Source organism: Neopelma chrysocephalum, unplaced genomic scaffold, assembly GCF_003984885.1.
Source record: "Neopelma chrysocephalum unplaced genomic scaffold, ASM398488v2 Primary Assembly neopelma1_44, whole genome shotgun sequence".
Taxonomy (NCBI): domain Eukaryota; kingdom Metazoa; phylum Chordata; class Aves; order Passeriformes; family Pipridae; genus Neopelma; species Neopelma chrysocephalum.
The window spans coordinates 19,314,453-19,338,433 of NW_020897703.1; the positions used below are offsets into that span (position 1 = coordinate 19,314,453).

Here is a 23,981-nt window from a genome sequence, read left to right on the forward strand (position 1 = left end):
AAGGTTGTCGGCTGACCAAGCTTGTCCAGAGCGGGAGTCATGAGAGGGGGATCTGAACCCCTACATCTTGCACTCTGGCAGAGGGGACCCAACTGGATTCAACAGGTGGGGTCTCTGTCAGCCGCCTCCACAGCAAAGGCTGGCCCTGTCAGCGGACTCGCCCTCCCGCTGGGAGGCAGGGTCTCTGCTGCCCACTAGGCTTGGGCTGCCCTATGATCCTTAGGGAGAGTGGGGAGTGCTGGGATACCCCCCCAGCCTGTCCCTCTGTCCATCATGCATGTCCATATGGCATGGGCTCTGCCTGCCCTCCTTCCTCCTCCTCAGAGGGGCTTTGGGTCAGTGGTGGCTCCATGGCAGATTCCTGCTGCAGTCCCCATAGCCATTAGTTGGCTGAGAGGGTATTTGAAGGCTGAAGGAAGGCGATGGCGTGCTTCTTCCTCTGGCTGTTTTTGTGGTTGCCAGCACTGTGGTGGCTTTCCTTGGGGTGTCAAACTAGCTCCAGGAAGGCAAGAGGAGACTGGCGGCTGGATGTGGCACTGCTGGGTTTGCAGCTGGTTGGAGGATCACTGCAGAGAAATTTTTGGGGTACTGCAGATGCAGGTGGGCAAATCTTGATGGAGAACATTTATGGCCTCGTTTGGTTTTGCTGAGAAAACCAATGCTGATGGAGAACAGGGTGTTGGGTCTGGCACAGAGTCAGTAGACGGGTTATCCCTAAGGTCCGAATGTGTGACTGTTGCAGGGGGACCCCAAGCTCTGCCACCCTGGGGTGGAGTGAGAAAATGCTAAAGGGCCGGGTGTGCATCCCCAACCCAGCAGCTCCCTATAACGACTGGCCCTTGGACCCACTCTGGGCTGGCCCTTCCTGCCTCCTCTTTTTACCGGGGCTGGAAGAGGGTGGCTGGGGCCTGGCCAAATCCAACATCTGCAAGAGAGTTGCTAAATCCCCACCTGAGTCATGGTTCTGGCGTAGAACTCTCCTGCAGCTCATCCCCACTCGCAGGGCAGGGCTGGCCAAGATAGGGACTGGGATGAGCATCTCACCAGTCCAGTGAGGGGAGATCACAGCAGACCCTGAACCCCATGTGGTAAAGGTCAGGGGGTCCCAGACCCCCACAGATTGAGCTGGATGCTGATCCTGCATCTTTCCATGGGGCAGAAAGCCCCTTGATGGGGTCACTGTCATTTGTTGGTCACCCATGGGTTGGGCATCTCATGGGGTACACCTTCCCTAGTGGGGTCAAATCCTGTCCCACTTATCAGGGACTGAGGCTGCCCAGGAGGGCAAGCCAGGCAGTGCAGAGGCAGAGCGCCAAATGGGCCAGGCCAGAGCTGTTAAATCCATTGCTGGAGCTGCTGGCAGGCTGCTGCTCTCCCCCCACAGATGGATCTGTCCCCTGGCCAGGCTTGATGGCGACTGGGGGTCACTGGCTCTCCTCTTGCCTTCACCAGCTGACTAAAGCTGAAGGAGTCTGCTTCCCCCTCCTCATTCTGCCCCTCTCTGCTGCTCTCTGCTCTGCCAGCAGCAAGGTAAGGGCTTGTTGAGGTGGGCGTTTTGTGGGGCAGTGGGGACCTGGCTGGGCTTGAAGGGGATCCATAGGGAGTGTCCCCCTTGCTTCTGGTTATTCCCCATGGGAGAAATACTGGAGCATCTACAGGCTTGGCTAGACATTTTAGCTGGAGTGTGGCTATTCCCAGGGCAGGATCTGTCCTCTGACCTGGTATTTGGGGTTGTGATGTGGGGTGGGGGGTGGGTAAGGTTTGTTCCTGCTGGGACTGGGATGCAGATAGGGAGAGACCAACTAGTGGAAGCTCAGCCCTTTCTTTTCTCCTTTTAAACTGTCCTTGAAGTCAAAACTTGCAGCAGTGTGTATGTGTAGAGCTGGGGCTGTCCCCAGGCAGGATTGGGGAGCTCTGTATCTGCCCTGCCACAGCCACACAGCTGAGACAAAAAATAAGGCAGAGAAGCAAGCAAACTTTGGAAGTTCTGGAAGGATGCTGGCTTGGCATGTGCTACTATCTGGGAGCAAACAGGGCTGTGAGTCAGGGGGCCGGCTGGAAACACTGCTCTCATCCCGTCGTCATCCATGGGGGTATGGGAAACACACGACTGGGGGGATTAGAGTGGAAGGAGCCTCACGTTTTGCTGAGTATGTTGGAACAACTGAGGAGTGGAGTCCTGAGCATGGGTTCAGGCAGGGGCCCGGACACGGGGTGGGCTTGCTGTCACCTGGAGCAGTGAATTGCCAGCACCATCCCAGCATGGATTTTGCTTGGGACGGAGCAGTGTGGTCTCAGACAGCTCTGGGGTGGATGGGATCCATGCCATTCCTCCTGCCACGGGACAGGGCAGCACGCGCATCCTGCAAACAGTGCTGGCACATCCATGCTGTGCCTTTGGTGCTGGCAGGGCAGGCAAGGGGGTTGTGAAAACGGGTCGGCAGGGTCGACTGTCCATGGCTGCTTTCCACCCCTCTTCGGCTGTTTTTTAAGATGGAGAAACTCAAGTCTCCAGCAGGGCATTTGGATTTACAGACCCGGCTGGGTTTCAACATCCCATGGGGCCTGGAAGGACATCCTCACCCCGAATGGGTCACATCTTTCTGGGGACAGGTGTGATGTGTGCACGCAGGAGGCAGGCAGGGCTGGGTGTCTCAAATGAGGGGGTCATCCAGGGGGGTGATGCTAAGCGGCCCGTGGGAGGCGGGTAGGCTGTCCAGCTGTCCGGTTGTCCGTCCTGCCTAGGAAACAGTTAACGCGGCGGAGCCCTGCCCGTGGAGGAAGTAGTTAATATTCATAGCTGGAAGCTGTCTGTCTGGCTGTCCTCCCTCCATGGCTCCCACCCTCTCCGCACCTCACTGAGGTTAACTTGGGCTGGGGCTGGGGCTTGGGCGGCCCCGCCGCCCTCTACGCGCCTCTCCTCTTCCCCTCCCGCTCCTCCCTGTGGTCCCTGTGTGGTCTGGCGCGGAGGGGAGCACAGCCGCACCTCCTTACTTCCAGCCCATCTCCTGCCTCTGCCACCTTCGGCTCCTCCATCCTCCCCTCCGGCTCCCCGTGTCCTGAGGTTCCCCGTATCCCACCCCTTCCGGCACCCCGCCGCCGTCGGGGTGCCCCTCTCGCGGCCCCGCGGGACAGGGCGCTGGGAAGGGAATAGCTCCCTCCGCGAGAGGGAAGGCAAAGCCAAAGGGACAAACGCCAACCCAAGCCAGCTCCGAGCCGTCGGCTCCTGTCCTGGACGGACGCACGGAGCCGGCTGCGGACGCCGTTCGAGCTGCCACCACACCAGGTGCCCCTGGAAGGCTCTGGTGCTGGAAGGGGTGAAGGAAAGGGATTTTGCTGCCTGCTCTTTCCCTTCGCCTGTGATCCTTTCTTCCCCGTCCCTTTTGGTAAGTCCTGACTTTGCTTTTCTTTGGGCTGCGGGGTGGGTAGGGAATTGGTGGCTGTGGAGACCCATGGCTCAGGGGCTGTGGTTGCTCGTCGCCGTCATATCTGGACACAGGATGAAAACAGAGTTGAGGAGGCTAAGGGATTTAACTCACACCCTTCATCCTACAAAGGGTCCCGGGACCCTAGGATCTTGTGGGCTGATGCTCCAGAGATGCAGTGGGGTCAGGGCTCTGGGTGGTGGGGACTGAAGGCAGCAGGTGGGATGCTACTGGGGGCAGGACAAGGGGAAACACGGTGGTGCCTCAACCTTGTCTTCTGCACCGGTGCAGAACCCTGGACAGGATTTGTGCTGGTGCACGTTTCTGTATGGTGCACCCCACAGGTCGTGAGGCAGATGGCTGGGATTTTGGGGATGGGAGCTGACCCCCTTCACATTGTCATACTTGTCCTGGACCTGTGTTTTTGCCGAGTGCTGGGCAGGGAGAGGACAGAGTGCCCTGCTGGGGCAGTGAGCCTGGCAGCAGGGCTGGGACCAGGCTGATCTCAGCGCTTCCCCCAGCTGCCTCCTTACAGCCAGAGCAGATAGAGCCGAAGCAGAGCTGTGTCTGGGGCTGAGCCCAGGGCAAACCCAACCCACGATGAGATGGCACAGCCTGCCAGGCTGGAGCTTCTCTGACCTTCAGGATGAAATCTGACCTTGCTGGTAGCTGCAAACACTTTGCAAATGGGATCCTGGGAGCCTACTGCTTTGAGGATGGCTGCTTTGGCTAAGGCAGTCTGTCCCCTCATCCCTTAGTCTTTATTTTATTCAACTTCTCAGGTGACAAGCAATAGATAGTCATATGAGCGATAGTGTGGCCTGAGGGTGGTGGAGGGGGCCTGGGAGTGGTGGTGAGTAGCAGGATTTGTCTCATGGCATCAGAGCCCAGGGGGTATGTGGGGTTGAGGACAGGATGAGCAGTCAGGTGTGGGGCAGAGCAGCCACAGGATGAGGGCTTGGCTGATGGTGGAGGTGTCACAGCCCCTTCCTTGCTTGCCACTCTGGTGTTGCTCTTGGTGAGGGGGCAGCCACCGGACCCCCCATGTTCCTGCCTGGCCAAAGGGTCTAGGGAAGGTAGGATGGGGCACAATGAAGTTCACGACAGAGCCAGAAAGCCTTGAGTGACCCCTCTTGGAGATATTTCTCCCAACTCTCCATCGCTTTCAGTGGCCATGGGGCAGTGCATAGCCCAAAGTGCAATTAAAGCCTTTGCCATCCATTTTGTCCCTTGGCACTATGTGCTTTCATTTATATTTACTTATTCCCTTTTCTTTTCTATTCCTCTACCCTATTTATCCCAGCCCCCCCCCGACTTTTGCCCTGTTTCCCAAGACCGGCGAGCATCCTTTGCTGCCATCAGATGGGAGGGCTGTGCCTTTTCCCCCATCTCCAAGCAATGTCAGCCTGTCCAGAGTTTACACTGCTCCTGGACATTCTGCTTTTTTGTTTCTCCCTCCATGGGGAGGGTTTCCCTCCCTCTCTCCCCCTTTTCCCCAGAATGGGAGGTGTTGTGGAGTCAAATGCTACCAGTTCCTGGCTATACTAGCTGGATGAAGGAACTCTGAGTCTCCGGGAGAAAGTCTCATCCTTTCCTGCACTGAGTGCCCAAAGAGGAGCTCGCTGCTTGGTCCTGGGACATCTTTAAGCCAAGGGGAGGCTTTGGGGCTCAGCTGCCTCCTTGGGATACTGCCACTGGAGATTCAGGAGTGGAAAATCAGCGACAAGGAGGGGGCTCTGACTTGGTAGGACTTGAGCTCGGTGTTATCGCCCCCCTCTCCCTTATGGTGAGGGGTTGTTGGTGGTGTGGGAGCTGCTGGAGTGTGGGTGTGGTGGTGTGGGACTGGTTAAGCTGTCCTGGCTCGGAAGTGTTCTGCTTGCAGATAGGACCGCTCTGATTTCACACTATCGTGTTAGGGCCGTCTTCCGTCCCTGAGTCAGCTGCCTGGCCCCCTGCCAGGGAAGAGTCATTTTTTCCTCCAAAAGAAAGTGTTTAACACTGCTTGTGGGACCTTCCAGGAAACCTCGGCAGGGAGCTGGAAAAACAAGAGTCTGCAGCCTGGTTGGTGCTGCGCTTGCTCTGGTGGGGGGGACATGGCTTGGGGACCATCCCCATTGCTCTCAGTGGCCGAGGTCCCTATCTGTCCCCAAAATCTGTCTGCCCCACTTAGAAAGGTTTAAAAGGTGCAGCCAGTTGTGGTGTTGATGCTGCTGGGGGTGATGGGAGCTGGGGGGCTCAGAGCTGGAGTGCAGGATTGCTGGTGGTGATGCTGCTGTGCCCTGGCTGCCCCCAAGATTTTAGGGGCTGCAGAGCTGACTGCCCACACTGGACTTAATTCATGGCACCAGGGCCTCCCCAGGAGCAGATGCTGCATGTTCAGGATTGGGCAGAGGTGCTGCCTGTGTGGGAGCTTTGGGGCAGATCGACCTGACCTGAGAGAGGAAAGAGGAAGAACAGAAAGTATGGGAGCCCGTCTGTAGCCAGGGAAGAAAATGTCAAGGATGTCTGGCTGGCTGGATCCATGCATCATCTGGGAGGAGAGCAGGCAGGGAGGTGGGTCTGTGGTTCATCTGTCCTTCACCCATGGGCTGAGTACATCCATCCAGCTGGAGCTAGAAAGAGCTATGAGGTCAGATCTTGCCTGCTGCTGCCTGTCCTCCTACAGCCTGTGGTGCATCTCCTCCGTCCTCCCTGGTTGCCTCCCTGGTGCCACACGGCCCTTTGGGGCTGGCTGAGCCCTGTGGAGCAGTGATGGCTGACTGTGTGGGGAGCACCACCCCTTGCCAGCTGTGGAGAGGAATTGCTGGGAATTATGCCTGGAAACAGGGCAGGGGATATTTGGTGAATCCTGGTAGAGCAGGTGGTGCTTGCGTGCGAACTGGGGGGCTGTGGGGGTATGGGGTTGGGGGGATCTGGCTCCGATGTCTCTGCATGGTGGCGCCCATGGGATTGTGGAGGGTGCCGAGGAGACGGCGATGCTGGTCGTTAAGCGTGCTGGCACACAGAAGAAATCGAAACCACCAGCTAATGGGACCCATTAGCTCCGTGCAGAGAGCCAGCAATTGATCTGGGGTCTCGTGTTCGTTTCTCCCCCTGCAGAGGTTGGGCACACGCAAGGGCCCCTGGATGGGAGCCTCTACGCTAAAGTGAAGAAGAAAGACTCCCTCCACGGCAGCACTGGTGCCGTCAACGCTGCCCGTCTCCCGCTCTCGGCAGCGCCCAACCACGTTGAGCACACACTCTCAGTGAGCAGCGACTCAGGCAACTCCACTGCCTCCACCAAGACCGACCGGACGGATGAGCCGGGGGTGACCGGGGTGCCCACTGGCCAGGCGGTGCTGAGCCCCGAGGAGAAGCAGGAGCTGGATCGTCTCCTTGTCGGCTTTGGCTTGGAGAGTGCGCCGCCCATGCACAACCACGTGCCCGGCCCTGTGCCAGCACGCCTGCCCACCATGCCGGGCCGCCACGTGGTGCCGGCTCAGGTGCACGTCAATGGGAATGCTGCAGCGCTGGTGGCTGAGCGGGAGACGGATATCTTAGATGATGAGCTGCCCAACCAGGATGGGCACAGCGTGGGCAGCCTTGGCACACTTTCCTCCTTGGATGGCACCACCACTGCCAGTGAGACTGGCTACCAGGAAGCACCGCGGGTGGGCAGCCTCTCCTCCCTGCCCAATGGCCCCTCGAGCTGCAATGGGGCCGAGAAGCTGCTGAAGGAGGGGCTTTATGATGGCGAGCCGCTCTCCAATGGCAGCTACCCCTACAACAACCAGAACACCCTGATGGGCCACCACCTCCGTGACCCGCTGCCTTCCTTGTGGCCGTCAGCATCCACTCAAGAGCACCTGGCTGGCTACCCACAGCGCCCACCGGGCTCCCACGCCCCGGGCTGGCTCCAGTCCCAGCCGCTGCCAAGCTCCCAGCCCTACCTGTATGGCTATGACCACCCCGGAACCTACCGCTCCCGGTCCTTCCCAGCAGTGGACACTGCCAAATACGATGTAAACCCAGCGCTGCCCCAGGCCCCAGCTCGCAGCACAAGCAGCCGGGAGGCCGTGCAGAGGGGCTTGAACTCCTGGCAACAACAAGGAGGGAGCCGACCACCTTCCCGGCTGCAGGAGGGCGGCATGGAGAGCCACAGCCCCAGCATCTCTAGCTGCAGCCCCCAGCCCAGCCCACTGCAGATGGTTCCCCCACACAGCCACAGCATGCCTGAGTTCCCCCGGGCACCCTCTCGCCGGGAAATTGAGCAGTCCATTGAAGCCCTTGATGTCCTCATGCTGGACCTTGCACCTGCCGTCCACAAGTCGCAGAGTGTGCCTGCCACGTCCCGTCAGGATAAGCCGGTGGGACCCCTGCCCTCCTCCCTCTCGACCCAGGCTGTGTCTGGCCTCTATGCCCGGCCATCTCCGCAGGTGGCCCAGCCGAGGTCCTTTGGCACATCTGTGAGCCCCGTGGTCTGTGAGCCTGGGGGCAAAGCCTATTCTCCTGGAGAGATGGACTGCGGGGTGCATGAGTATCGGGAAACCTATTTGCCTTACAACTACCAGCTAGCACCACTGCCGGAGCCGAGGAGCTACAGCCATGCTCCGGCAGGAGCACAGATGGGCACTCTCCCGTCGGTCAGCACCTCCTACAGTCCTGTGGGGTCTCAACAGCTCCTCACCTCCTCCCCGCCTTCCCCCACCATCCCAGCACAAATCCAGATGCCCCTCAAGGGACCGGAGAGCTATGAAGACCTGTCGAGGTCGGCAGAAGAGCCCTTGAATCTGGAGGGCCTGGTGGCCCACAGGGTGGCAGGTAGGATTCTTTGATTCCTTGGGGGGATGGGGAGGATCGCATGTCCCAAAGTGCCGGAGCCTGTGGGGGTGGAATGCATGGTGGAGCTGGGGAGGAGTGATGCGGCGATGCCTTGTCCATGCCGGATCTGGGCTTGGGACTGAATCACCTGCCATGAGGGCATGCTGGGCTGCATGGGGACAGCCTGTGCTGCTCTTCTTTGCTAAGATCCCCTCTTGCAGCTTGCCGTCTGCAGCAGCATTACCCAGAGGTGGAAAGGGGCGGCCGAGGATGTCAGACCTGCTCCAGTCCTCACCCCTTTAGAGTAGGTCTGTCCCTGGTGGCAGGGCCAGTCACTGGGTCTCAGGGGGCTTTCTTTCTTTTAGGGAGAATATGGCAGAGTTTGGGAAGATGTTTTCATCTCTGGTGGAGGGTGTCCTGTCTGGACCCCACTTGGACATAATGCTTTCCCTGCGTGGAGCATGCTCTGGTGTAAGATCCCAGCAGAAAACTTGCCTTGTGTTTGACGTAGCTGGGCTCATCCCTGATTTCAGCCTCTGCACCCCCCCCCGGAGTGCTGGGTTCAGTGCTCAGACCTCCTCCCTGAGTAGCTGGGGTGCTGCTGGAGCACGGACTAGGCTGTTGTCTGGCAGCTGAAATTCTGCCCCAGTGGCCCAGCCAGCTTGGCCTGGGGTAGTTTGAAGCTGGACTTAGCTTCGGGGCAGCGGTCAGGGGCTGGGAAATGTCTTCCCAGTCCTGCCAGAGGGGTTTGGTGCTTGGCTGGGTGCAGTGCCGAGCGTTGGTTCTGTGGCTGGATGATGGCATTAGCTCCGTGCTGTGGAGGGGAAACTGCATCCTCTGATCCCCTGTCCTCCTGCAGCTCCAGCTCAGGGGCTTTGGGGACACAAGAGTGTCCCAGCCCCCCGGGAAGAAGGTGCCATGGCCCTGTGGCAGCTTGGTGCCCTCCCTCCCTGCTGCTTTGGCTGCAGTTGTTGAATTGTGGAGCGACATTTGGGAAGGGCTCGGGGCTGTGGGCCAGCTTGTGATGCTGGACTTGGCAGCTCTGTCCTTTCCAGCTCTGTGCTCAGTCCAGAAACTCGCCCGGCATTAGAGGGAGGGGGAAGAGGCTTGGCTGGAAAAATCCAACAGCACCAACCTCCCAGGAGTGGGGGTTGAGTCACAGGGTGGGAGGCAGGCAGGGTGCCAGTAGCAGGGATGGGAATGAGGAGGGTCACAGAGGTGTTGGAGGAAGTTTGCATCCATCTGAACTCGACCTCAGTGATCCAGATGAGATTCACAAAGGGTCACAGGGCTTTTGCAGAGAATTTAAACAAACCTAAGGACACATGGTTGCCCAAACCGCACTGTGTGTCTGGACTTAATATTATAAGGAGCACATGCCTGCTCTCCCCTACCGCCCCATATAAGTATAAAAAATTGGCTGGAAAAGAGGACAGCTCTAAGGAGAGGAGGAACAGTATTTGCAGTGTGTGGGAAATGGATGTTTGATGGTGTCTACCAAAAAAAAAATCCACCTCCCCAACCCTGGGGTTAGGGCCTCAGGGCTGGGCTGGTGTCACTGTCATCCTTCTGCAGCCACTGGGCTTCCCAGGGAGGAGGGAGGCATCTGTGGGATGGTCCCAAGCCTGTGGCCACCTGTCTCCACTGGAGCTGGGCCGTCTGTGCTGAGGTGGGGACAGCGCAGGCGGGTGGCCTGACCTCTGGCGGGAACAAGGTGTCCTGAAGCCAATGTTGGGAGGGGATGGCCGACAGGGACAGTGGGGCACAGATGGGTTTGTTTACATTCCCTGCTGCTATAAATTGCCTGCCTGTCGTAGTGCAGAGATGAGGAACATCTCACACCTCCTCCGTTCTTGGGGAGGGAAAGCTCCCATTCCCACTTCCCACTGATAATGGAGGGGAAGAGATGGCACAGGGCAGTGCTGGCATGCCCAGCATCTCCCCACAGAGAGGAGGTGGTCCAGTCATCTTTCAAGTCACCTTCATCTCCCAGCAAGGCGTTTGGGGTCATCTCTTCATGTCCCAGCCCTGAGCATCCCATGATGGAGGGGACCTGCATGGTGCCATCCTCAGGGAAATGGTGATGGGGCATTTGTGGTGTTGCACAAGGTGGCTGGGAGCCACCACTGATTTCTCATATGGGTTTATGTAGTGCGTGGACCCAAGCAAGCTGGCTGATGGGAAAGCTTCTCCAAGCAAGGACTGAGCTCCCTCAGACCCCAAGTGACCCCAGACCCATCTGTTTGAGCCCATCTAATATTTTCTCTTCTTTTCTCTCTTTCCCTCTCTCTCCCTATCGTATCTCGTGACATTTGTCCTGTCTGCCCCTTTCTCTCTCCTTGGGGGATTGTGTCTGTCCTCTGTGATCTCCCACTCTCCTTGCATTCCCTGTCCTGGTATGCTGGCAGAGTACAACGCCAAGCTCAGGGAACTCAACAAGAGCATCAGAGTCCCCCGTCCTCCTTTGAACCAGCAACGGTCCTTCTCCGGTTCGTTCATTCCACCTCCTTCCTTGTACTCCAACCTTCCCTATTCATCATTCTCCTTCCCTCTCCTGCATTCTTCCCTCTCATCCTTCCTTCCTTTACCTCTCTTCTCTCTCCCTCCTTCCCCCTCATCCCTCTTTCCCCCTCATCCCTCCTTCCTTTTCTATCCCTGCATGCTGAGTGCTCTGTGTGTTGCATGGACGTGGGATTGAGGGAGGTTCAGGAGACCCTTCCCATGCAGGATTTATCCCCTTTCTTAGCAGAGTGATGGTCAGGGCTTCCCTTCACCTCCTCCAGGGATGGGGAAGCCCCTGGCTCTGGGTACAGACTCCCCTGCCTGGCTTTTGCATCTCATCCAAGCTTGGCACTGGTCAGTGGTGAGGTTTTCATTTCTGGGCCAGATCTGCTCCAGCCCCTCCAAGCTTTGGCCTGACCATGTCTCACCTCCTGGGTCTGCCCTGGATGATGAGTGCTGGGGACCTGCTTGGTGCTTGTTGTGCACCTACTTGTCCCAGGGCAAGCAGGAGGAGGGAAATGGCATTGGGCTGGGGGCAAAGAGTGGGGTGGGGAGTCACTAGCTTTCTGTGTGACCTTTGTCTCTCTGCTGGGACCTTGCGTTTCTCCCCAGGAAGACCAAAGAGGTTTGAACCCTCCCAGTCCTCAGCACAGAGTAAGTTATTTTGTGGCGCCCAGGTGGACTGATCAGGCTGGGAGGTGGGGAGCTGTAGATGTGTCTGTGTCTGGCAGGATGGGATGAGCTGGGCTCTGACAGGGAGCAGTACAGGGCAACTTCTGTTCCTCATGGAGACAGGGAGCAAGTTTGCATGTCTTTTCACTGGGTGCTGTGTGTCCCTGTCTGACTTTAACTGCTCAGTGCCACATCTCGAGGGCTTTGCCCTTTCTTGTCCACTGTGGGGAAATCACCTGGCTCTTGCCTGGAAGTAGTTCCAGCATCTCATGCCCCAAAAGCAGCTGCCTCCTGATTTGGCTTAGAAACCTGGCTTCCTAGCTGCAAAATGAGCTGGGTTTGCCATCCTCCTTCCCTTGCTGTTGTGCCCCTGCCCTTCACCAGCCCTAGAGCTGTACTGAGTCCAAGGGCAGTGGGTTGGTACCAAATTAGGGACTTAAATGAGCAGCAGAAGGGGTGACAGTCCCGCAGGTGTTGGGTGTGAGGGTGAGGAGTGGGGTGCAGGCTGCTACTCCCTCTTTACGAAGGGGAATCTCGTGTCCTGCAGCTGACCAGGGCATTCTTGAGACAGTGACAGTACCATGGCTAAGGGAGGCTGTGTGTCTGCTGAGGGGGCACAGCAAGTGAGGGAAAGTAGAGTTTGTTTTTCAAACATAGTTTCCAGCCCATAAATCACCCAGGGGGTTGGGGGAGCCATGCTCAGAGCCTGGGTTTCCTCCAGGCTTTGCTCCGGGCGGCCTGTGAAGTTTCCCACTCTCAGCTCCTGAACAATGAGTCCCTTTTTTCCCCTCTCCTCCCTCCCCTCCCTGCGGCCCCGGCCGCTTTCCATGTCTGGGGAGTGGAGCAGCCAAAGTTTGGTGAGTTCCTTAGTGTCCCAATGGGCCAGATCCAGCACCCTGCTGCTACGTGACACGCAGCCCTGGGGATGGAGCAGGGGGACCTCCGCTGTAGGTGTGTAAAATGCACTGATAGCCAGGCTCCAGCAGTCTGCTGTTAGGGCTTCCCAAATGGAAAATGCAAAGCAAGGCAGCCATGCACAGCTTGAGGAGGCAGTCCCTGCCTCTGTCAAGTACTTGGGCCCTACATCTCACTTTAGGATGGGCTGGGTATACAGGAGAACCCACAGTGCACAAAGTGGAAAGGAAAAAAGAAAATATAAGAGTTTGCTTTGTTGTTCTCCAACATCTTGTTTTTCTCTATGCTCACAACTCTGAGCTTCACTCCCTTACAGTGGAGGGCAGGACAAAAGATATAGGGTAACCCTATACAATGCTGCCAATGCCTGCAAGGCAGCTTCCCAGGGACCCTCTCTGTCCCCTTGTTCCCTCCCCAGGTCTTTTTAATGGCCGTGCCCCATGCCGGCGAGCACCTGCAGAAGGAATCGGGAGTTGTGTTTCAAAGCTGCTCTTAGTGGAATTTTCCAGGCCGCCTCCGCGACTGGAGCCAGCCCCGTTGGCTCGCGTCCCCCGCCTCGCGGCCTGGCCTCCTCTCCCCCCGAGCCGTGATTTTATTGTTGTTGCCATTCACTGGGCTGATTATTTAGAAATGCATCCCAGCCACCTCCTTCCCTTCTGTGCTCCCAGCCCTTTCCCCGCTTGCAGCCCTTTCCCCAGGGCCAGGAAAGCTCTGGTGAGGGTGCCGAGTGGTGAAGAGGGGAGGTCAGCAGGCGTGAGGTGTGGGTCCCGTGTGGAACCCTGGGGAGCGAGGGGAAGCAGCTGATGGCTGGTGTTCCTCCACCAGCCCGTGGGAAAGGAGTTGGTGTCTGAAAAGTGCATTTCCTGGAGCGTGATACTGGCCTCTCTCTTTCTTTTTTTCTCCTTTTTCTCTTTTTTTCTTCCCTAATATGCTGATCAAGGAGAGTGTGAGTGCTCTCTGGCTCTGTGGAAAAGGTGAAGGGGACAGTGCTGTCACCTCTGTTAGTGAGGATGAGTGAGTCCCAGGGAGGAGCGGGAGTCCCATGGGGCTCTGAGCTGTGCCTGTGATGCTCTGTGGCATTCCTGTGCACTGAACCCGGCACCATTGTCCATGAGCCCTGATTAACCTCTTTATCAGGCAGGATTGAGTAGAGAGTGTGTTTGGGCCCTGTCAGGTGCTGGGAGAGTTGAGCCCCCCTGCCCTGTGGCAACTTTTTTGCTGTTCCTCGACTTTACCCCAGCCAACGGGGATCTACCAGACCGCACAGCCCAAGAAACCCATTGTCCTGTGGTGACTTGCTCTCTCTATTCTTCCTCCCAGGCTGCAGGCATTGGTAGCTCATACCACTGGGGTCTGGGGAAGGAGATCTGGGGGTAGACGGAGAGGAGATGCTGATCTCCCCTTTTAGAAAGGCTTTGCACTGGAGACAGGAGATCAGAAGTGGTTTGTTGGGGTTCCTGCACCCCACCTCTGTTGGGTTCTTTCTTCTTGACTCAGTGCTCCCTCTGCCTTGAGGACTCAAAAACCAGGCTTTTTCTGCTGCTGTGGTTGAAGCCACATCTGGCTGTGGGAGCAGGGATGCAGCTGAATACAGCTGTCCTGGTGCTGGGGGATTCAGTCCTTTCCCAGTGTGATGCTGTCAGGAGGTCCTGTTGCTCCCGAGCTCTGCAGGACTGGGCTCTCTGGGCTATTGTCAAGGTGCTCTTGCCCCTTGCACCCACTGCTGGAGGTTGTTGTCCCTGAGAGTCTATTTGTGCTTGGGAGGGCTAGTGCAGCAATTCAGCCATTAGCACAATCTTGCCTTGCTTTCTGGCCTGGTCTGGGTCACCACTGTAGGGTATATCTGCTCTAGCTCATAACTGCTCATGCATGGGGGTTAGGTGCAGGTGAGTGCTGAAGCTGCTATCTCTGCTGGGCAGAGTCCCTTCTGCGGCACATAGCCCTGGTAAGATCTCTCAGATCAACTCCGGGGCATTTCCTGCTGGTCTCCATTTCAGCTGGCAGCTCCTCACCCATCTCCAACCCTGTGCTTGCCCTGCAGGGGTACAGTCCCGGGAGAAGTCTCCTCCTGCGGAGGAGAGCGCTGTCCCTGCCCGCAAGCGGACCCCCAGTGACAGCCACTATGAGAAGAGCTCACCAGAGCCCAGCTCGCCTCGCAGCCCCACTGTCCTCTCACCTGAGGTGGTCAGCACCATTGCGGCCAACCCTGGAGGGAGGCCCAAAGAGGTGCGCTGGGGTGGGGGAATGCTGGGGGGGGGTGGCTGTCTAGGGCAGATGACTCCAGGGAGGGGGAAGGCTTGGTCAGCATTTACAGCATCCATAGAATTGGAGAACAGTGATGCTGTTTGTGGTAGTGGTGGTGGTGATGGCTAGCAGGGAGGAGGTGGAACCCTTTCCTCTGTCCCCTCTGCCCTCTCTTTGGGGGTTGTGCCCATCATAGGGACACAACTGACCCTTTCTCCTGCTCTCCCCAGCCTCACCTTCACAGCTACAAGGAAGCCTTTGAAGAGATGGAGGGTGCCTCCCCCACCAGCCCACCCTCCAGCGGCGGTGAGATTTCTCCCCCCACCCCAGCCTTCCCCGTCTCACCACAAACCCCTTACTCCAACACCTGTAAGTGCCGTGGCTCCGGGAGCACAGGGGCTCGGTGGGTGGCTCTGGGCAAGCCAGAAATTTGCCAAGGGTCAGACAGCTCCAGGCTCCAGACACCCACCGCCATGTTAACCACTCCCCCTCTCCATCCTCCTCTCTCCTCCACATCCCATTACTCCATGCTGCCATCAGCATCCCACTTCCTTCAGCATCCCATGCTTTGCACACTCCTATTTGCTTTTTTCTACCCTCCACTCACTGGGGTGTTTTTTGGATGGGATTTCAAGGTGGGATGAGGAGAGGGGCATGCTTTCGCTCCATTCTGGTCCTGCATCTCCCCATCTTTCCTGCTGGCATGACAAGAAGGGAAGCAAGACCACGGTAGAAGGCGAGTGGGAGGGACTGAAGATCAGGAGGGCAGACACACACCATACCACTTCTAGCTTGCTGTTTCAAGGGCAGGAGGGGAAAAAGGCTGGGATGCATGTCCTTTGCGTGCAGCTTGTCTCTGCATTATCCTTCCTTTCTGACCAACCCTGACTGCAGTAGCGGTGGGTTTGTGTGGACCGGGTTTGCGTGACCAGCTTGAACGACGAACCCTGATGAGCAGCCGCACGTTGGCACAGCATGACACAGGCTGGGCCAGTGCAATGGAGCAGCCAGTCAACTGGGAAACCCATTAAAAAGATGGCAGCCCCCTACATCCCCTTTAAAACGCTTTTGTAGACTGAGGGATGCTCTAGGGCTGGGGATGCTTGGGCTGAGCACAGCCCCCTCTGATGCCATGTCCTGGTTGCAGCTGGGGCCACCTGCCCCCCATAGCTGAGCCCATGGGGCCTGGGGCTGTTTTCTTCTGCACTGTTGCTCTTCCTTCCCTGCAACCCTCTGTTGTTTGAGCCCTGTCTCATGGGATGCAGTGACTGAAGTGTGGGAGTGTCCCCAGGGTGCTTGGCAGCTCGGAAATGGCCCTGTTGTTCCTGGGGACTGAGAGCTGGGCCCTGGGGCAGCAGCAGCTCCTTTGGCAATGGGACAGTGGCTTTGGAGGATGAGTCACTTGCAGGGGTGACAGGAACAGCCTGGCTGGGGTCATGGCTCTGAGGCAGTGCTGCTTAACGAGCGCCAGCTAGGGAAGCCTGGGAAACTTGAATTTGCAGCTTTTGGGTGTTGTCAAAGTGCCCCTGGGGGATACAGGAGCAATTCCCCTCCATGGGCGGATAGTGGTCCTGGGAGAATTCCCTTCCCTGGGAGGACCCAGCTGCTCATCAGCCAGCTGAGGTGTGAGCCAACATTGAGGCTTGCAGTCAGCTGGATTTAGGGAAATCAGACACCCACTGGGGAAGGTGCTGCCATCTTGGTTTCCCAGGGACTTAGCTGCTTGGCTGCTCCAGCCCCAGGCTGCTGGGGGGACCTGGCACAGGGCGAGGATCTGGCTTTCCCTAGAGCTCCCACCACCCACTGCCTCCCAGCCTCGCCGCAGGCCCCGTACCTGTGCCACTGGTGGGGGATGTTCAAACACTGCTGGAGGCTCATGGCCTTTGGTCCCTCTTGCTGAAGTTGATGCCCTGAGGTTTCCCCTGGTGTGGGAAAATGCAGCATCAGGGAGATGGTGTAAACCCAGGAGGTAGGAGGGGAGAGGAGGTGCAATCTGCCTGGGGAGGTCTGCCCTGCCCTGTGAAACCCCACCACCATCCATACCATAGCCATACATACATATGCAGCCCCTCCTGGTATGTATGTATGAGCACAGGGGTGCAGACCTCACATGTACGTTGCCACCCCTCTGTGTGTACATCTTCACCCACTCACTGAGCTGGTTTGGAGGACAGGGTTCTTTAGGCAATCCTTCTGGCCCTTTCATGGGTGTGATGAGCTGCTCCAGCACAACTGGGTTCCAGCTCAGCCAGATGTGGGGATTGGCAGAGAGGAGTTCAGGTGTGGGAGAGCTGGACTGGGGGGATGGCTGCTCACACAGGGGGAATGAAAGGGGCTTCATGCCTTTGTGGGGACAGTGCTGGGAGATGGTGTCTGGACTTCTCCTGGTGGGAATTGCCCCCTTTCTCCATCCTGTCAGCCTTGTGATGGGGCAGGGTGCTTGTTCCCAGTTGCCTCCTGCCCTGTGTCCTCTCCAAAATGGACAGGGGGGTCAGTGTCCATCCCCGGAGTGTTGCTTCATACGAGGCCATCTACTCTTCCTTGCAGCCAGTGGGTGGGATGGGTTATGGGGCTCTGAACCCATCGCAGCTCCAGCCTTTCTGAAGCTTCACCTCCCACCCCTCCACTAACTTGTGTCCACTGTGCCTACAGTGCGTTCGCCCCCAGGTCTGGCCAAGACCCCACTCTCAGCACTGGGGCTGAAACCCCACAACCCAGCTGAGATCCTGCTGCATCCAGTGGGAGGTGAGTGCGGGCTTGGGGACTGCAGACAGTTTTTTTGGAGGGGCATCTGTGAGAGTGCCCCTGGGAGGGTCCCCTGTCTGGAGAAGGCACTTCTGCCTCCCTTTTGGGGCCAAGTGGCTGTGGGAGTCCTTGCCACCTTTTGTGGGGACTCTGGGACTGTGTAAGGGTGGGAGATGTTGATGCTGCCCTGAGGGGCTCAGCACAGAAGGGTTCAGTGGTGAAGGGAAGAAAAACCTTGTCCTGTTTCCTGCCCAGGCCCATATTTTTCCCTCTCTCACCTCCTCCATTCCTTCTCCTCTCTAGCACAGCTGGAGACAGTTTGCTTTCTGGGAGCTGAGCCTGTCAGCCAGAACAGTATCCAGAGCTCTTTCCATCCTGGACATGAGTCCTTGTGTGCAAAGGCCCTGCTGTCCTGGGGACGTGTCCTGGAGTAGCCTGGCAAGCCAGACCTTGCTGCTCCCCAGCACACAGGGCCCCTTCCTGAACCATCTCAGGGCTGAGTGTAACCTCCCTAAACCCGTCTGAGCCTGGGGGCCACAGCTTGGTTGAGCCCACCCATCAAGACCCTTCTTGCTCTGCCCTCAAGGGCAACCTGATGCTTTTTTTAGTGCTTGCTGGGCTTCTTGAAGCAGCCCATTGGTTGCTCTCTGCTGCACTGTTCCCTCTTCCCCATCTGAAGCCCCCTGGGTTTTGGACATCATCTGCTGAGGTGAACCGTGACGGTGTCTGGGGCCTGGGATCCAGTTTGGAGCACAGTGTTGGGAAGGTGTAGGGCTCTCCTATGTGTTCTGTGTGCCCCTGCCTGAGCAAGGCAAAGCTGCTTAATTCTGATTTCTCTTGCACCTCCCTTCTTCCTTTTCTTCCTGCTCCCATCACACCTCTGGCCCTCCATCTCTCAGAGCTAGAAGGGGAAGCGGGTGGTGACTCTGAAGAAGGTAAGAAAGGCTTTTCTTTCTCTGTCTCTTCCTCACTCAGCCTCACTGTTGGGACTGTCACTCAGAGCAGCCTCTGGTATCTGTGCCAGCAGCCTTCCCTTGCACTGTCCTTCAGGGATGTAAGAGGCTGAGTCTTGTCTGTCCAGCTCTCTTTTAAGGAGGGGAACATCATGCCTTGTGTCATGGTAGGATTTGCCAATGTCCAAGTTGGACCTGAAGGTCTGTCATGTTGGGTGGCAATCATCCATGGGGACTGAAAGCTCTTTGTCAGTGTGTGGCATCCTTACCAGTGGCACTCTGGGGATGCTGGCACATTGCGGCCAGCTTTGGATGAGCCTGGTGGGGTGCTGGGAGAAGCAGCACCAGTTTTCGTCTCCTGCCCTCCCCTTCTGGCTTTGCTGCTGCTGTTCAGAGGGAAAATAAACCAAAGTGCAGCACAAAAGGTCAGCAGGCACAGAGGCCACCAGTGTGTTGCCGGCTCAGCCAACTGGGCAGCAGCACAGCACCAGCAGCTGGTGCACATCTTCTGCTGACCAGGCAGCTGCCCAAATATCCCCCACCTCTCCTGTCTCCAGGTTGCACCTTTTTGGGGATGCCAAGGATGGGGCTGAGCTCGGGTGTCAACTCAGGATTGGCTGTGTTGATGCAGGAGGCACTGTGGGATGTGGGATGGCATGTCTCTGGAGTTGGAAGCTTTGGGAGCGGCTGTGATTCCCCAGAGTGCTGCCTGCTAGATAACAGTTGTTGTGTGGTTTTGCTTTCTTCTTTTATGAATTTTTGGGCCCTCAGGGCTGAGATGAGGAACTGTATGTTCAGGATGGGTTTTGACGAGAGGATGTCTCTTCTTGGTGAGTGAGGTCCTTCCTGTGGCCCTGGGAGCTGTCAGCATTTCTCCTCAGAAGTTCCTCAAAATGCACTCAACCCAAACCTGAACATTGCATAGTACTGGAGAAAGTGTTTGCTTGAAAAAAATTTTCTACTTCCAGAATTGATTTTTCAGTGATGGCTTCTTGGGTACTTTAAAGGAGGAAAAGCTGGGATAAAACCAAGATTTTCCTTTCCAAGTTCCCCCAGGCTTTACCATATCTGTCCAGCTTTAAGCCTATAAAGACCTAAACATTGCCTCTCCTCTCCTTTCCACCAAACTCTCAGGAGCTCAAGCTGTGCTGCTTCTCTGTTCTCTTGCATGGTGGTTGACTCCCAGCCAAGGATGTCCAGTGACCCTGCACTGCCCAGGCTGAGTGGCCACAATGAGCCTCTTGCCCTGCTTCATTCTCTGATAAAATTATGTATTTTGGGGGTTGAATCTACAGTTCTGAGAAGGGACTGGTGTTCTGGCTTAACAAAGCTCTGGCTTAGGACCCTCTGCTCCCAGCCACACACTCCAGGAGGATCTCTGCCCCTCTGTGCTCTGCTCAGCAGATCCCAGCCTACATGGCTGGGCTGTGCATGGGGCTGGGGGATGCTCTGGCAGCACGGGAGCTTGGGATCTGGCTGCCACCTCTGAGGAGGCTTTAAAACAGACTGGCACAGATTCAGCGCTTGGGATTTCTGACCAGAGCACAGCCCTGCTCAGATTTGGGATTCCCAGACAAATGCCCACCTCCCTGGTGACTCACAGCTTCTCTGTTCTCCCATCCATCTTCCCATCTCCAAGAAAACACAAGGAGGCAAGATTGGATTTTTCAACCTAAAAAAAATCCCGCCTGAAATTTCCTAGCTTTCTTTTTCCTTCTTTTTACTCTTATTGAACCAAATGTCTGTAATGTGTGCCCATGGTCACACACCTCATTGTGGCACACCTATGCTGTCCCCCCTCCCCGAGGCCCCTGCTCCTGCCTGCTTCAGCCCCCTCGTTTTCAGGAGGGGGTGGCATTTTTACAGCCTTTTGGTCTTAACCTCTTGCAGACTGACTCATATGTACTGTCTGGCTAATTTTAGTCTGGGCTGGGGAGCAGGGGAAGGGAAAAGTGAGTAGCTGTGAAATTAATTTAATTACCTAAGCTGTGATGAATTTCTTGCAGCTGCCCTGGGTGTCCTCCTGGGCAGTGCCTCATCCCTGTCACTCAGGATGTCCTGCCTTGGATGCTGGTACTCAGCCTGTGTTGGCGTCCATCATCTGGTTTTGGCTCAGATCTTTCCTGAGGTGGTTGAGCAGGGCTGGGCAGGGAGATCAGCCTGAGGGATGGACTCCTCCTCCCCTGTGCACAGACAGATGATGCTGTGGGGGAAGGAGGGGGACCTATGACAGTCTTTTTCCTTACATGCCCCTGCTCCGGCACTGAATGTGGAGCTGTGCATTGGCGTGGCAGCCTGTGAACAGGCCAGCTTGCTGGAAGGCTTAGCTAGAGCCCGGCTGTTATGACTAATAATAATAATGTTTGTCATGCTAATTACGACTGCGGAGCTGCTTAGGCAAGGCCAGCCTGGAGTCCCTGGAGCCGGAGACCTGCAAGGTTGCCTGGCCCATAGCATTTGATGCCAGTGGGTCTCGCATAGGGCATGTATTTTCCAGCTGAGGTGTGACATGGCTGCAGGGCATGGGGAAATGGGGCTGAAGCTGCAGCCCTTTCTTCTGGTGCAGGTTTTGAGGGGGCCTGGAGGCTGTGACAGCTGTCATAGGGGTGGGGATCAACCTGGATGGAGCAGGAGGCAGGGAGAAAGGTATAACAGAGGGCTGGGTCTGGCGTCTGCCATAGCTGGTAATGGCCAGCCCAGCCTGCTGCTCCTGGCACAGGACAGCTTGGCAGCTCCAAAGGAAAATTGCTTTTCTTGGTTGTGCTCATGGGCTCTGGTTTCAAGCTGGGCTGGGAGTGAGAGTGTTGGATGCTGCAGTGGAAATAGTTGGAGTTGCCCTATGGTCTGCTGTTGGAGATGGCTGGCAGAGGTGGGCCACAGAGGGCAGGGACCACAGGGTATCGTCATCAGTCCTGTGTGAGTCAGCGCAGTCTGGGCAGAGTCACTGGCTCTATTTTTAGAGGCTGTGGATGAGCAGGGAGCAGGACGTGTTCTGTGTGGCATCCTGGGTGGGAGGGACACTGAATCAGAGCAGGGTGGAGGGGCTGTGGCATGGGAAGGGATCATGTGCTCCGGTCCCCTCAGGGAAAGGGGTGGGTATGACCCCCTTCTCTATGCCCTGGCTGGAGTCTTCAGCATTCTGGAAGCATCGTAAAAGTCCAGATGAGCCAGATGTGTTTTTGCACAACCCTTGGTGGAAGAGATATGAGGGAAATGTTCAGCTGGAGGAGCTCAGCTCAAGCACCTTCACTGGCGTGAAATGTGGATACTGGGAAGGGCGTGGCCCCCTTCCCATCCAAGCTGTGGGCTCATCTGCTTCTGCTTCTCTTTTGCCACAGAGCCCAGGAGCTACGTCGAGTCGGTGGCCCGCACAGCCACGACGGGCAGGGGAGGGACCCTGCCGGCTGCCCAGCCTGGGGGCCCGGAGGTGCCCACCAGGAATGGCACCTTGTCCAACTCCTTCATCGCCTCCAGCCCCATCTCCACCAGCAGCCCCATTCACAGTGTGGACGGGTAAGGCAGTGGGTGCAGGTCACAGGGACTTGTGGCACAGGGCTGAACTCTGTCTGGTGCCAGGCTTAGAATCACAGAATCACAGAATCATTAAGGTTGGAAAAGACCTTCAACCAAACACCACCAAGCCAACTAAACCAGAGCACTAAGTGCCACATCCAGCTATTTCTTGAACACCTCCTGGGATGGTGCTTCCTCCTACATTGAAACTGCCTTTGCAAGGACCCTCATCTCTCCACACAGGGTTTGGGGATCCTAGCCAACCATTCACCTTAGTGCCCTGAAAACAGAAGTCTGGGTCACTGCTGGTCACTGGGAACCTGGCCCCTGGGGTGGGAGGAGAGATGGGGCCCCTAGCCCTGGGTTAGGCTTAGCATTGGTCCTCTGTGGTGAGATGGAACAATTGTCCCTGTCCCCTGTCTACCCTGCCCACGGGGTGTTCTGCACCTGCCCAGCCTGCCAAGCCTGGCAGGGCAGAATGAATCACGTGTTTTGCTGGGAGCAGAGCTGCAAAAGGACTCTGTCTCCCAGAAAGTCATATTTTGAGATGGAATAGGGATGCATGGTAGAACTAAGGCTGCTTCTAGTTGCTTTCATGGCAGGACCCACCTCACTGTTTTACCTCTGAAGAACCGAGCAGCTGACTTGCTCTGTGCCTCAGTTTCCCTTTGCACCACTTGCAGGAGGGTGCCAGCCAGCAGCAGGAATGAGCAGTATAGTTGAATCCTCCTTTTCTTCATCTCTCCTCAGGGCCTCCCTCCGCAGCTACCCGTCAGAGGGCAGCCCCCACGGCACGGTTACACCTCCCCACTCCTCGGTTGAGCCTGTGTACCGGTCGCCTGTTGGTTCGCAGATGCCCTCTGCTCACAGCAGCTATCAAAACTCGTCTCCATCTTCCTTTGCAACAGTCCAAGGGGGGGTCCCAGGCTCGACATACAGCAGCCCCGACTACCCTGATGGCCGAGCCGGCGTCCAGCTGGAACCCCAAGCTCGACCGCAGCCACAGGTTAATGTGGTGGGGGTCCATGCCCTACCAGGGAGCCCCCGCACCTTGCACCGGACAGTGGCTACAAATACACCGCCCAGCCCTGGCTTTGGGCGAAGAGCCATCAACCCCAGCGTGAGCGGAGCTCCTGGCAGCCCTGGGCTGGGCAGACATGCTGTTGCGGCCCATGGCAACCTGGTGGCCCCACCGGGGAGCCCCAGCCTGGCCAGGCATCAAATTGCAGCAGCCACCTCCCCTGGCAGCCCCCTGTATGGCTACTCCAGCCCAGAGGAGAGACACCTGACGTTGTCTCGGCAGAGCAGCTCCTCCGGCTACCAGCCTCCCTCCACGCCGTCCTTCCCTGTCTCACCGGCGTACTACCCTGGCACGAGCACGCCGCACTCCTCCTCCCCGGACTCGGCTGCCTACCGCCAGGGCAGCCCCACGTTGCAGCCTGCGCTGCCTGAGAAGCGGCGGATGTCAGCCGGGGACCGCTCCAACAGCCTCCCCAACTATGCCACTGTCAATGGCAAGGTGTCCTCACCCCTCTCCAGTGGCATGTCCAGCCCCAGTGGTGGGAGCGCCGTCGCCTTCTCCCACACTCTGCCAGACTTCTCCAAGTTCTCCATGCCAGGTATGGGATGCCCTCAGAGGTCCCTGCATCCCCCCACCCTGCCCAAGGCTCTCCCCTCCTCCTCCTTTCCGGCCAGCAGGGAAGGGATTTCAGCCATGTCCTGATTTACCCCTCCTGTCCATCCGCAAACCACCGGCACTGCTGGGGCTTGGGCCATTTCCTGCGCTTTCAACAAATCCAAACAGGAAAAACACCGACCGGCATTGCTGGCGTAAACAGTGCCCAGAGATGTGTATGGGGAGATCAAAGCTCCTGGAGACGACTTTTCTCTGATGTGGGGATGCGCTGACCTCTTGGCCCCATTCCCGGTGGCCTTTACCCCACTGAGACCCCTCTGCAGCGCTGCCTCCTCATTTCAAATGGTGTGCAGTGCCCCAGGTGCCACCGTGCCTGGAACGCCTTTGCTAGCTCCCATTACAGGACACCTTGGTGACGCCAAGATCAGGCTGATAGGACTGGGGGAATAAAGCTTTGGGCAGCAGTGGCTCCGACTGCTGGGCCTGTTTCACTGCTGAGCAGGCAGCCCTTTGTGGGCACATTGGCACCTGTCCTGTCTTGTGACTCCTGTGGCCAGGGATCTTTCCCAGTGGGGA

The 23,981-nt window shown here is 57.3% G+C and overlaps 1 protein-coding gene across 5 annotated transcripts in view; it reads left to right on the forward strand.

Moving 5' to 3' along the window:
• Nucleotides 1-23,981, forward strand: part of TNS1 (tensin 1) — a 54,000-nt gene that overhangs the window by 20,578 nt on the left and 9,441 nt on the right. Inside the window, exons 16-23 of one of the 5 annotated variants that reach the window (XM_027678884.1) lie at nucleotides 6,525-8,225; nucleotides 10,634-10,714; nucleotides 14,356-14,540; nucleotides 14,789-14,927; nucleotides 17,211-17,303; nucleotides 18,203-18,238; nucleotides 21,595-21,769; nucleotides 22,520-23,388. In XM_027678884.1, coding sequence (XP_027534685.1) covers nucleotides 6,525-8,225; nucleotides 10,634-10,714; nucleotides 14,356-14,540; nucleotides 14,789-14,927; nucleotides 17,211-17,303; nucleotides 18,203-18,238; nucleotides 21,595-21,769; nucleotides 22,520-23,388 — 3,279 coding nt within the window. The remainder of the gene's footprint in view (nucleotides 1-6,524; nucleotides 8,226-10,633; nucleotides 10,715-14,355; nucleotides 14,541-14,788; nucleotides 14,928-17,210; nucleotides 17,304-18,202; nucleotides 18,239-21,594; nucleotides 21,770-22,519; nucleotides 23,389-23,981) is intronic. The other 4 variants (XM_027678880.1, XM_027678881.1, XM_027678882.1 and 1 more) reach the window with 4 other exon arrangements.